The 12,092-nt window shown below is 37.8% G+C and overlaps 1 protein-coding gene across 1 annotated transcript; it reads left to right on the top strand.

Moving 5' to 3' along the window:
- Window positions 1-19: 19 nt before the first annotated feature.
- Window positions 20-11,684, top strand: cd164 (CD164 molecule, sialomucin; the record flags this gene model as incomplete). The annotated part of the gene is given in 6 exon segments (XM_014010018.1): window positions 20-451; window positions 1,135-1,209; window positions 7,854-7,919; window positions 8,240-8,332; window positions 9,564-9,602; window positions 9,692-11,684. Coding segments are annotated over 6 exon segments (498 nt in total). The 3' UTR covers window positions 9,847-11,684.
- Window positions 11,685-12,092: the final 408 nt, after the last annotated feature.

The following is a 12,092-nucleotide window of genomic DNA, read 5'->3' as shown; positions in this document are numbered from 1 at the left end:
TTAGATATACATTATACAGTTTCATATTTCTTTAACAAACTTATTTTTTTTTATCTTTCTTTTAAACAAACACGTACGAGCTGGGCGTGTGGTTTTATTATGTGCTACAACGGTTTGCCATACTTTTGTGTTTCCTGTCTTATGACGTGTTGACTGCTCGCGCACGCTTGATTTCTTTGCACCCCTCCCTTAAGAAGCGCCACATGACTCGGCTGAGTAGGAAGTGTCGAGCTAGCAGCGGGCAGGAACAGCAACAGCCACCAGCAGCGCACGACGTGAAACAATATTTTTTTTGTCTCTCTCGAGGTTTCTTCGCAGAAACGTCCGTGTGTCTCGTTTCTCTCCCCTCCGTGAAGTCTGAGCTGTAAGTCGGCCGCAGTCATGTACCTGAAGGTGGTGTTTTTCGCCGCGGCTCTGGCGCTCATTAGCGCGGCAGTCACAACAGACTCAGGTAAGTTTTTGCGACCTCCCACCGCTCAGCTAGCGGCTAATTGCTGCCCGGGCGTCGTAGTCGGACTCATATCCGCCTGTGTGGCTTCCCGTGACGTCTGCTCACTCCAGTCAGTTTTGATAGTTTCCCTCATTTTAGCGAATTTATAAAAATATTCGTCTTTGGGCAACTTTATAATCTTTACTGATATTTTAGCCAAAGAAGCGAGGCTGGAGCTGCCATTTCCTGCTAACGTCTTAAATGATACAATTGTGCAACGTTGTCTGTAACAGTGATGTCACAAGTAATATAAACTGAGAAAATTATGGGCACAAATTATAATTAATCAGGTTTGAAAGACCAGAGCAGCTTATGAAGCAGAATTGCATTAAATTGTAATCGCTGTGATTAATATAGATCCTGCCTTGTGTTCTGTTCAATTTGAATATAATTTACTGCATAACAAGGAAAAAAATAAATAGTAAATGAAAAATAAAAACAGTCAGGACACAGCCTAATAATTAAAGTGAAGAAAATAATAACAGCTGGTACACATCCTTGTACATATTCAAGAATTGTTAGGGTTGGGTTACTCATTTATATGTGTTTGTTTAGGCTCTGGAAGCACAGATGTAGGTTTTCCCTGGTGTGAAAGTCCTTTTATTTACAACTGAGCAGAATTTAATCTGGTTTCTTCTTTTTAGATGGATGTGACGCTCTGTCCTGTGAGACATGTGTAAACAAAACTGACTGTCAGTGGGTCAACTGCACGTCAACGTGTAAGTACCTCTTAAATATGAAGCCCAACGTTAAAACCAGAGCCACACAGTTGCTCTTCAAGTGACTTAAATTTTTTTCCAGATGGCAGAGGTTATTGAACACTAGATTCCTGGAAGTGAGGGAAGGTGATTATCTTGATCGCTTGAAAGAAGTCCTGAACCGCACTGAAATCTTGTGGCGGCACCGCTCACAGGGCTGTAGATCTTAACAAGCTCATAAAGCAGTACGTTTTGGGCAACAAGCCAAGGCTGACATGAATTATGCAGTTGATTTTTGTTTGTTTTAGGCTTGATCACAAATATTGGGGATTGATGAAGTAACTATGCACATTTGTTAGAATAGTTGCTTTTAAATGAAGCTGGGTGAAGCTAACAAATGGAATTCTTTGTTTTCTGTTTGCACCATTTTTTTAACCTTTTTTTACTTCAGGCACAAAATTTAGTAAACAAATGGAAATATTTTTGTTGCAAAGTAATTTTTTTGTCTAATAGCATAAGTAGTGAAGAATATACAATAACTTTAGTATAAAATGTACAGGAAAATACAGTTAAAAGGGGCAATATCGTGTATTATATCATGTTATAATGTTATACTCTCATAAAAAAACATGCCCAAAGCCTTGCTTTGACTCATCCATGCATGTTTAAGAAATCCTGCAGCGTTTTTAGGAAGCCATGCTGAGGAGCAAAACGACAGGTGGGGACCAGAAATGCCTTTTGGTACCAGAAACACCTCTGGAGCGTGTCTTTAAGCCAAACTTCCTCATGGCGGAGCGCACATCCTTCCCACACACCCCCGCCATGACTCCCTCAGGCTCTCGGTGAAAGTGAGCTTTCAACATTAGTTCTCACTCAGTGAAGATCTTTTCAGATTAAAAATACCTTTTGAGGAAAAGTATTTTTAGATGCCAAGTAAATTGCATCATGGCAGCCCCCGCCCCTGGCGAGACAGAAGCAGAAGGTGGTTCTTAAAGAGACAGAGGCCAATTTCAAGGCGTTTAGAAGAGGAAGTGATGAGAAGATAAGTTTATTTTCTATTTAAACATAAAAACAGCATTTTAATAACAGCTAAAGGTGACATAGATACGTTATTATGGCATAGTATTTAAAAATATACCTGAGAAACACATATTGCCCCTTTAAGTTGTCCCTTCCTTTTGAATTTTATCTAATGAAAACTGTTTGTGTAGAAGTCAAAGCAGTGGATCATTTTAAGATTGTGAAAAAGATGTCTTCGCTCTGGTTATGTAATTTGAATATGGAGATACAAACTTATTTAAAGCGCATGTACTTTGGATATATAAAAAAAAAATCACACATCTGCAGTGTAGAACAGCAGCCTGGAAACGGGCTGTGGGAGTTTTCTTTTAACCTAATTTGGGAGTCTGCTGGTTGTGGTTAGAGGTATGCATTATTGGGTTATAGGGGCTTGCCAAAACAAAACTGCCTGACTGATTGTTTCTAAGATCAACCAACGGCTTTCTGTTAACAGCATCCCTTCACCCCCTGATGGTGTTCGTTGGGTTTTTAGAGGAGCTACTTGTTTTCACGCTTTTATCAGGTCATTAGATTTGTTCAGAAAGAAGTTAAGTTTGATATAAAAGCCTTGTTTGTTGGTGGGGAGCATAGTATTTAATAAAAGCTTGTATTTTATGGCAGATGTGTGTAGTTTAACATAATCCACACCTTTTTGGTATTCGTTAAAAAAGTTTAATATTTTATAAAAAATTTATAATGGCAAATGTTACAAGTTTATTTATTGTTCACATGATTTATCCCTTTTTGGGCTTAAATTAAAAAAAAGGTATTGCTACATCAGTAATCTTCAATATGAATCCAGTAAATTCAACACCTGTAACCGTTTGAAACACCTGTACAACAGGAATGGTTATTTTAACCGTCATTAGAGCTGACCTATTTGACAGCCTCTCCACTGAAAAGCTTTGAGTCTCTTCCAAAGAGGGGAAAAAAAGAGGCTATTTAGGATGTTTTCTTCCCACACACTCACCTCCTGCTTTCTGTTACGTTAAATGAGTTTTTGATGATAGAATACTCAGTGATTTATCGAGTGGCTGAGCAGGACAAGCAAGACTACGATTATCGGCCTCTTTTTCAGAGGCGTGTAAGACGAGATGGGTAGGTTTTTGTTTTTTTTTTTAGGGAGAAGCTCAACCTGCTTTTGCTGTAGTGTGTTGTGTTTAGGAGGCTGACTTTATACAGACTTAGAGTTTGAACACGTATACACTGCTAGTTTGGACACACCTTTTCATAACATTTAATGATTGTGTCCAAAAATTTGACTGGTACTACATATCGAACTTTTTGAAGTTTTAATCTTTTTGTTAAACTCTAGTCTATAAAACAAATAAAGATAAGAGTAATGCATTTCCCTGAATCTACATAAAACATGACCTTGCACACCAGAAAAAGCAACTCCTATTTGCAGAATCAGCATAATGGCAGGCTGAAGAAAAACAGCCATGTGGAGTGGTTCGCATCTTTGAAAAAAACTGGGCTGAAACTGGAAAGGTCAGCTCTGACTGTTGAGACAGCTTAAGTGTAACCACAGCGCTGTGCTAGCCAACTTTGTCATCGGATTTATGTTTGGTTTTAGGGATTTTCTGTAAACAAGCACCGTTGCCTGCATAAACCTTACACGTGTACACCAAAGCTTTGTTTTGCCTCGAACACACTGCACAATGATGAAGCTTCTTAAGTGTTTTTTTTTTTTTTAACTCGGAGGCTGTGTTTTTGCAAACTTGAGGCTGGACAGCAGGGGTTGATGTACAGCGTGGTGATAATAATGTCACCATCTTGACAAAGGGTGAGAGCGAGTCCTAACTTTTACAGCTGCCTGCGAGATAGCATCCCTGTGACCTAATGGAGATGGAAAATAGCCTTTATCCATATAGTTCAACCTCTGTAGTGTCATAACAAGATATGTGTGTGTACAGTGCAAAAATAACCTCTAATTTGGCTTTTTATTGACTCTGAGTGCAAATCACAGTRAAAAAGACAATTAGTTTTGCATCTTATAAAGGTTTCACTTGTACAATTTTAACAGTATAAGACGGTTTAYTCTTTTTTTCCTCTTCGTGTCCAGTTGTGACGATTCGACTAAATCGTGTAATGCAGCAGTGATSAGTTCCTGCATCATAAAGAGGTGAAGCTGCACAGGCAGATGGTAACTGTGCTGGCAGGTCTGTGCTTTATGGCAGCAATAGACCTCTAACTGAATAGCTACCAAATGCCTCACATAACTGAAGCGGCAGCAAACGGACAGTCCTAATAGAATCTAGAATCATGAGCTCCACAAACTAATAATTATGACAGAGCTGCTGGTGCTTCATAGATGCTTGTATTTAATGCTGGATACACGAATAACCTGATGCAGTAACCAAGAAACACAGCCCTGTGAGTGGTGGAAAATCTAACACAAGCCACTGAGTCATTTTTGACCTTATTTGGACACAGCCAAAGGATGCTTTCAACAATAACTGCAAGCCTTGCTTTGTGTTAAAGTTGGTGTATTTKTAATTTATGGGAAGCCATCTGGTGGGAGTCATTAGGTTTCTGGATTATCAGATGAAATGCAGCAAAGGTGTTGACAGGCATTTTAAAGCATGATAGAAAGTAGGAACGATTATCTTTATGGTGTTCTTGTATTCAGGGTGATAACATCTCTATATGTTTTTATAAATAAAATTAAGAGTGAGCTCTTCTCACAAGCTAAAAGCATGTAATTGTCTTCAYTGTCACCATATTTACCTGTTTCTAAAGGCAACGTTTCTCCCACTTTGTTTAGTTGTGGGACCTGTAAAGCCAGATTTGTGGTAACAAAAGCTAAATGCAGCTATGGTACACATGTGAGCTTTTACTCCCTCCTTATATACATACAGTCAGGTCCAGTAAGTTTCAAAATATTCAGTTTTTAGTCAMCAGTTCATAAAAAAAACTGTTTTACAGTTATAGCCATTTACTTTGTAGAACAACCTTTATTGTTTAGCATACCTGGTATAACAAGGAATCAGAATCTGGTATTTGCAGCAGCATTTTTGATTAGGATCTGGCCAATATCGGGTATTTGTGCTCATCGTTAAACTTGACCAAAATTTGTCGAATTTATGTAGCACAATAACTGTGTGTGAAAAGAATGCACCGTCACAAGATGCGGACCGTCACAATGATTCATTGTCTTTATCGTCATGACACACCAAGAAACTGACTCAAATTGATCAAATATCTGGAATTTCTGTAGGTTTATTTAAAAATAAAAAGAGAGAACCTAGTATAAAACAGAATATTTGTAATGTCTTTCTTTCCTATCCTAATATCTAATTGGCACAGGTTAGACCAGATGTCAGGGCAAAGTCTCCTGTCAGGGTTAATAAGTGACCAGAATATACAGAAATAAATTATACAGATTGATGTTTTACCTTTTGACTCATCAAACTGAATACACAAAAAGACCAAACTGAATACACAAAAAGACCCAAATAAATATACTAAGTTTTTGTGAAATATAATGTATCTTTACTTAAAAATATGTTAGTATTGTTCCAGAGYGATTTAAAGACATAAAATAACTACAAAATGAAAATGTTTCTTACTGGTTTTATATAAAGATTCTTTTAACTTTTGTAGTTTTGTCTGACAAAGGTAGTTTTGCTTTACAATTATTACAAAACAAAATAATCATGTTGCTAATATATACTAAATGTTGAACTGTTTTAAAATAGATTTTACATTATTTAGTCTCAAATCGGAGTTTGTAAATTATTGGATTTGTTGKTTTTTTTTATTTATTTTGGTGTGGAGTAGTGGTAGTGCATCATTTTTATTTAATTTTTTTTAACGTGGTGGGAGTTAGCGGCATGGCGGAGCGCCACATTGATAATGCTAGGTCCGAGCCACTTATCCTGTTGCCACAATCTCCACTGGCTTTAAATAAACTAACAATGCTTAGCCTGGCTGGGGAGGGGGCAAATAAAGCATGGCATCCCACCAGGGTAATACACTGGCACAAAAGTAAATATAAAAGTAAAGGTAAAATCAGTCCAATGACCAAAAAACAGTTTTAAAGTTGGAAGTCAAAGGCAAGATCTCATCCCTGTTCAGCCTAAACATTAAAAGGTAAAGATTGCTCAATAAATGTAATCATTTTGACAATCAAAAAGTCTTTGTTTGTTGCTRAAATTTTGAAAGTCCTCCTTAGTTGTGGACCTTGAGTTCAACGAGTGTTTTGTCCTTTACACCTTAAGGTTGGATCAGCCGAGCGTGATCAGATCTTGGTGTGTGTCGCTTTACCAGCTGGGTTTGTTGAAGGGTTAAGCTTGGGATGAAATGGAATATACTTTATTGTCCCTCGCAGGAAATTTGTCTTGGGCAAGTGCTACACAATTATAAATAATAAAAAAAGTTAAAACAACACACAAGGAGATAAAAACTCTACCTCAAAACATCAGTGAACAACACAAGTAAAAGGTTCAATACTGTATAAGGTATTAGCTGCAAATGCAACCTGGTAAAGTGCTAAATAATGTGTCACAGAAAGAAGACTGTTGCTGGAGTTGAACAGTCTGATTGAAGCTGGAACAAATGACAGTTTCAGTCTGGTGGTCTTACACCGTGGCCCCCTCCCTGATGGCAACAGCTCAGGATAAAAAACCTGGTTTGGTTTTTAGGTTTGAGTTACAAGTTCAAGATTGTCATAATGGTGATACTTGGGGCTGTTTATCATTTCCAAGTTTGTATTCATTATGAAAAGTTGATAATCACTGGTTTAAACGATAAATGTACCGTCTGAGTCATAACGGTATTTTAGTTCTCTGTGCTCAGACTGGACCATTTGATTTGTGATTGAGTAATCATAACCAGTTTGAGTCAGAGTTAACTGCACTCAAAATCTTTGTTTCACACAATGTAATCCAATTTTTTATATATTTTTTAAATACACTACAAAGTGCTGTACAGAGTTGACATTAAGACGCAGCTCATCCAAGACAAAAATACTCCTGAAACATGAGTAAAATAAAAACATTTGAATGTTGCCTTGTACATTTTTTGTTCTGTATTTGTGACTAGATGTTCTTGAAAAGCAACAAGATCATCAGTGATTTTTTTTTGTAGTGACAACCTTATTTTTCTGTCACATTGTAAAATAAATTCTTAGTAGTTTGATTTTTCTGTAAACTAGTCTTGATACTTTTTCACCCCTTCGTTGTTTTCAGTGCTCTATCCTGTGTGTTTTGGCTAAAATAAATTGTTATAAATTAGCTATTACAGCGTGCCTCTCCTCAAAAAGTAATCCCATGCAATCAGGCAGGATACCTTCCAACTGTTGTCTATATGAGCAGCAGCTCTGACCTTCTTGTAGAGGACATCAGGAAAAACTTGTTCTACTACTTTAATTTTATATATAATGATTTTTGATCAAATCATTTTTTTTTTCATGCTGCTCTATATAGACATAGCATGTTATATGAAAAGAGTCATTGCTTTAGATAATTATATTTGGGATAGATCTATCTTATTTGACTTTATGGAGCTTTTATCAAGATAACTGTCTATTTTAATATATACATAAAATATAAATAATGTTTTATTTCTAATTCCGTATTTATTCCTACTCTTGTGTCTTTCAGCACAGCCTAATTGTCGCAACATAACTCTTTTCAGCAATGAATCCTGCGACATCATTAGCTGCTCGTGTAAGTATAATATCTCAACAGGTCTAAAGGCAAAAGCTGAGTTTAACTTTCTTTATTAACATGTTCTTTTAGACCTTGAGAGAATCAGCAGGCTCTATATTGGATTACAAAAACATATTTTTCAATGATAAGCTTATTAATTCTCTGCTGATTCTGTACAGGTCTAACTATTCCCCCACTGAGGTGTTGAATCAGTTTGAGCAGTTGGGTCTTTTAATCTGTTGTCCCTAAATTTGTTGTTTGGGTGTTTTTTTTTATTTTATTTTTTTTATCTTGCTTCCTTTTGTACACGGTGTCTTTGGGTTTGGTTCTCTGTCCAGCTACAAACGCATCCACCGAGGCTCCAACTCCTGCTTCTTCAATGACTTCTCGTGTCCCTGTTGTTTCCACCACCTCTAACACCAATACCTCAGGTAAYCGTTGTCGTAAAAACTAAAAACTACATGTGGTGTGTGTTGTGGATGGTAGTAAGTTTAATGTAATGTCAATCTCATATGGAGACCTTGTGAATATTGTTTGCGAGTTAGCTACCAACAAATGCAGCCCAGTAAGATACTAACTTAATTCTAAGTAAAGAGGTTTGGTCGTACTCTATATGGCAAGACTGCAGTTTTACTTTAGTTTAGTTTTGACAACAGACAGAATCTGTAGAATAAGTTTGGAGGTAAGTATTAGTTACACTTGTACCAATATTTCTTGGTGCAGTTTGGTACGTTGGCACCAGATGTTCTCCCTCTGAATGCAGCTGTATGACTCATTGGGCACAACCCTGTAATCACGAGAGGAATGACAAACCCTGGTGGTCATTCTTCGTACCCAGAGGTCCTTTTTGGTCTGGTGGACTTCAGTCTTCTGTCACTGAGTGCTGTTCAGTGTATTTGGTCATGGCTGTAGACCCATCACTCTGTAAAGTTTCTGGTTCATGGTTGAATCCCAAAACATGCATACAAGTAGTTCTGATGAGCATTGTAAGCGTGCCAGAACAGCTTCTGTTATTAGCACTTAATTATAGTAGAAACTCAACATTTACAACCAACGCTGCTGAATTTTTCTCACGGCGTTTTCTATTGAAACTGTTGGGTTTTTGCTGTGTTTCAGCCGTCTGGACGCGACAGCAACCTTTTACTTGACAAAGCATTTTGAATCCAGGTCTCAAAGAAATCATGCATCCTTATCTAAGCTGAAATACAAAAATCACAGCACCAGCTACTGGCCTGGCATTGAAACTACAACAAACATAGAACTCCCATATAAACGTTAACTTATTCACAGTCGACACCAGAAAAGAGTTAAAGTTTCTTGAGATGGTTCACGTGTAAACAGTGTCTTAGGATGGTAAAACACTGAGTAGCTTTTACTCAAATATAGAAGAATAAACTGAGAAACAGGTGTGAATCACACACTGACACCTTCAGACTAATCAACAATGGACCTTCTCGCTCTAAGGCCCTGTTGTTTTTGTGGTTGTGGGTGAAATGGTTTGGGTCCTGTGTGTTTGAAATGAAATTTTACTCAGTTGATGTACATCTTGTAATGTTTACATGTGCTGTTAGATGTAAAAGTTTAATTTACGTTTTTTTATGACAACATAATAAAAAGTAATGATTTTGACCTTTTTAATGTGACCCTTTTTTTTCCAAACAGTTTCCACACCGGCTCCCAGCAACACATCCACCACTTTAAGTAAGTCTAAAATCCCGATAGACGTTAAATTGTTCTTGTAACCTAAATAAACAAAAACACGTGATCGCCATTCTGCTTTTGTTTCCCAGTGCCAAATACCACCGCACTTCCGCCTCACAAGAACTCGACGTTTGACGCTGCGAGCTTCATCGGTGGGATAGTTCTGGTCTTAGGCCTGCAGGCCGTCATCTTCTTCCTCTACAAATTCTGCAAATCCAAGGACCGTAATTATCACACCCTTTGAAGTGGCTGCACGTTAGGATCTACGTCGTTCAGTCTTTCCTTCGCCCAACTAGACCCTTTTAGAGAAAGCCACCCCACTTAGCTCTCACTCACGAGGGTAGACTCGGGCAGTGTTTCCAGGCAGATTTCTCCCAACGTCTTTTATTCGATTCTACGCAGAGTTTTTAACCTGCTATTCCTGTGAAAAATTGATTCAATTCCAACTTTACGGATTTCATTTGACTGGCGTTTAGGTCTTGAGCGTATGGATTACGTAATCTGTTAGCAACCCCCACCCCACCTCCCTCAAGTTGTTAGTCAGTCTGCAGCGAATCGAGTGGGCTTGTGTTATTTACAGCCCCTTTTCTCATGCCTTCCTCTGATAAATGCACCACGAGAGTTGAGTTGCTGTCCTGTTAATCTTTGAGTTTAAATAAATATAACAAGGAAACACTGTTTGAGCTATTCTTAAATGTGACGACTAATGATTAAAAATTGCTTTTAGTCTGTCAAATCTGTGTTTTCTGCTCCACACTTCTGTTTTGTGTGTAGTTCAAAGATGGAGCAGGGGAATAAAAGCAATGTTTAATCATCTGTTGTCAGCCATATTTGATGAGTGTCTCCTTTGTCGTTGAGGGGAGCTATGCTGTTCACTTTCCCTGAAATGTTAAAAACGCCAACCTTCTCGTATAGCAGCCCGATGCAATAAATCATGTATCGAGTTCATTTCAGAACCACAAATATCCCAGCTGTCAGTCCTGGTCATTAAATCTTCTGGGTTGCCAATGTGGAGCTGGCCCTTTCATCTGTTGAGTAATTCAAGGAGGTCAATAATGTAGACTATTTCAAAAAATCTGAGCGAAATGTTTGTGTGGAAAAGAGGATGAAGTGATAAAAAAACATGGCATGCACCTTTCTTGATGTGGACAGTAAAGTGCCTTTAATGTCCGATGTGAGTGAAAGCGAGTAAAAAAAAAAAAGATTTATCACTTCTGGGTGTTAGCACAGAGTCTTTTATTTTATTTTTTCTTGTAAGAAAGCACCAGTATTGCAGTGTCCATACTGCTGATGGCTGCAGTTAAGAACAGTTTATTATTGCAGGATACAGTTGGCCATTACATTCATTCTCAAGGTACAGCAGGTAGAAATAATTCAGATAAATCTAGGACCATCCCACTGGCGACTGTGGAATAATTTATTAAAATGCCGTCTGTTTTTCGCAGCATCGCTAATTTTTTTTCTCCCACCTCTGTTTTAGTTCGGATGTATAAACTGTTAAATCAGACTGGAAGAACATTTTGTCGTAGGTGATTAAACCTGTTTTTTTAAAAGAAATGGTAGGAATATCGGACTTAATTTATAATTCTGAATATTTGAGCGCGTTTAGGAGAAAAATGGTTTTGATTGCTGGTTTCAGCTTCTCTAATCTGCATTGTAAACGAAATTCTGATTTGCAAAACGGTTGTGAAGTTCATGTTCTGATCAGCTCCCTGTTTTGTTTTTTTTCCCCACAACTTTGTCCATCCTGTATATAGCCATTTTCCTATTTTTGTTCATCTTTCAGATTTCTGCTGAAGGAAAAGTGAAATGAGAAGCAGAGCATTTTGTTTGTAGCGTCGTCTTTTCTCCGTCCCTCTACTATTGCATGCTGAATGCCTGGAAATTGTAATTAATTTCTCTGTCATTGCATATGCTCTATACACAAGAACCACTTGATTATTTGTGATTAGCCCTTATGCTAATTGAAAGAATGCCTTGAAACAGTGTGCATTAAGCCAAAGTCCTCAGTTTTGGCATGGAGTGAGCGTTGCACTGACGAGCTTTGTTTTGTAACTTTATCTTTTGTAAATGTTTTTCATGGTTCAGCTCAAAGAAAAAAGAATGCTTGTATAAATACTCTTGAACATTAATTATGACAAAGATGAAGAGTTTATTGAATGCAAATTGTTTTTGCTTGTATTATTTTAGTTTTTTKGGGGGGGATTGCATGATTTCTGCTTTAGTTTTACACTCCTAACCTGCAGCCCAAAGACACAAGCAGTTTGGCTCCAGACTTCGACCTTAGCTGCGCCGTTTTTCTGCATGTGGAATCTCTCACACAAACTGAGACGTATTCCGAGTGTTATTAGCTGTTGAGCGCGCTGCATTCATCGAGTCACACCATCTGTACTCAAGGATTCCCGACCTCCGTCGTGTTGCATCTCTCCAGATTCAGCTTCAAATTAACTCAGTCTGCGCACCTCTCGATGATAAGTGCCTTATTCAGTT

The sequence above is a fragment of the Austrofundulus limnaeus genome, unplaced genomic scaffold, assembly GCF_001266775.1.
Source record: "Austrofundulus limnaeus strain Quisiro unplaced genomic scaffold, Austrofundulus_limnaeus-1.0 Scaffold64, whole genome shotgun sequence".
NCBI classification, from domain to species: domain Eukaryota; kingdom Metazoa; phylum Chordata; class Actinopteri; order Cyprinodontiformes; family Rivulidae; genus Austrofundulus; species Austrofundulus limnaeus.
The sequence above is the reverse complement of the archived record's forward strand: the minus strand, read 5'-3'. Positions and strand labels throughout refer to the sequence as shown.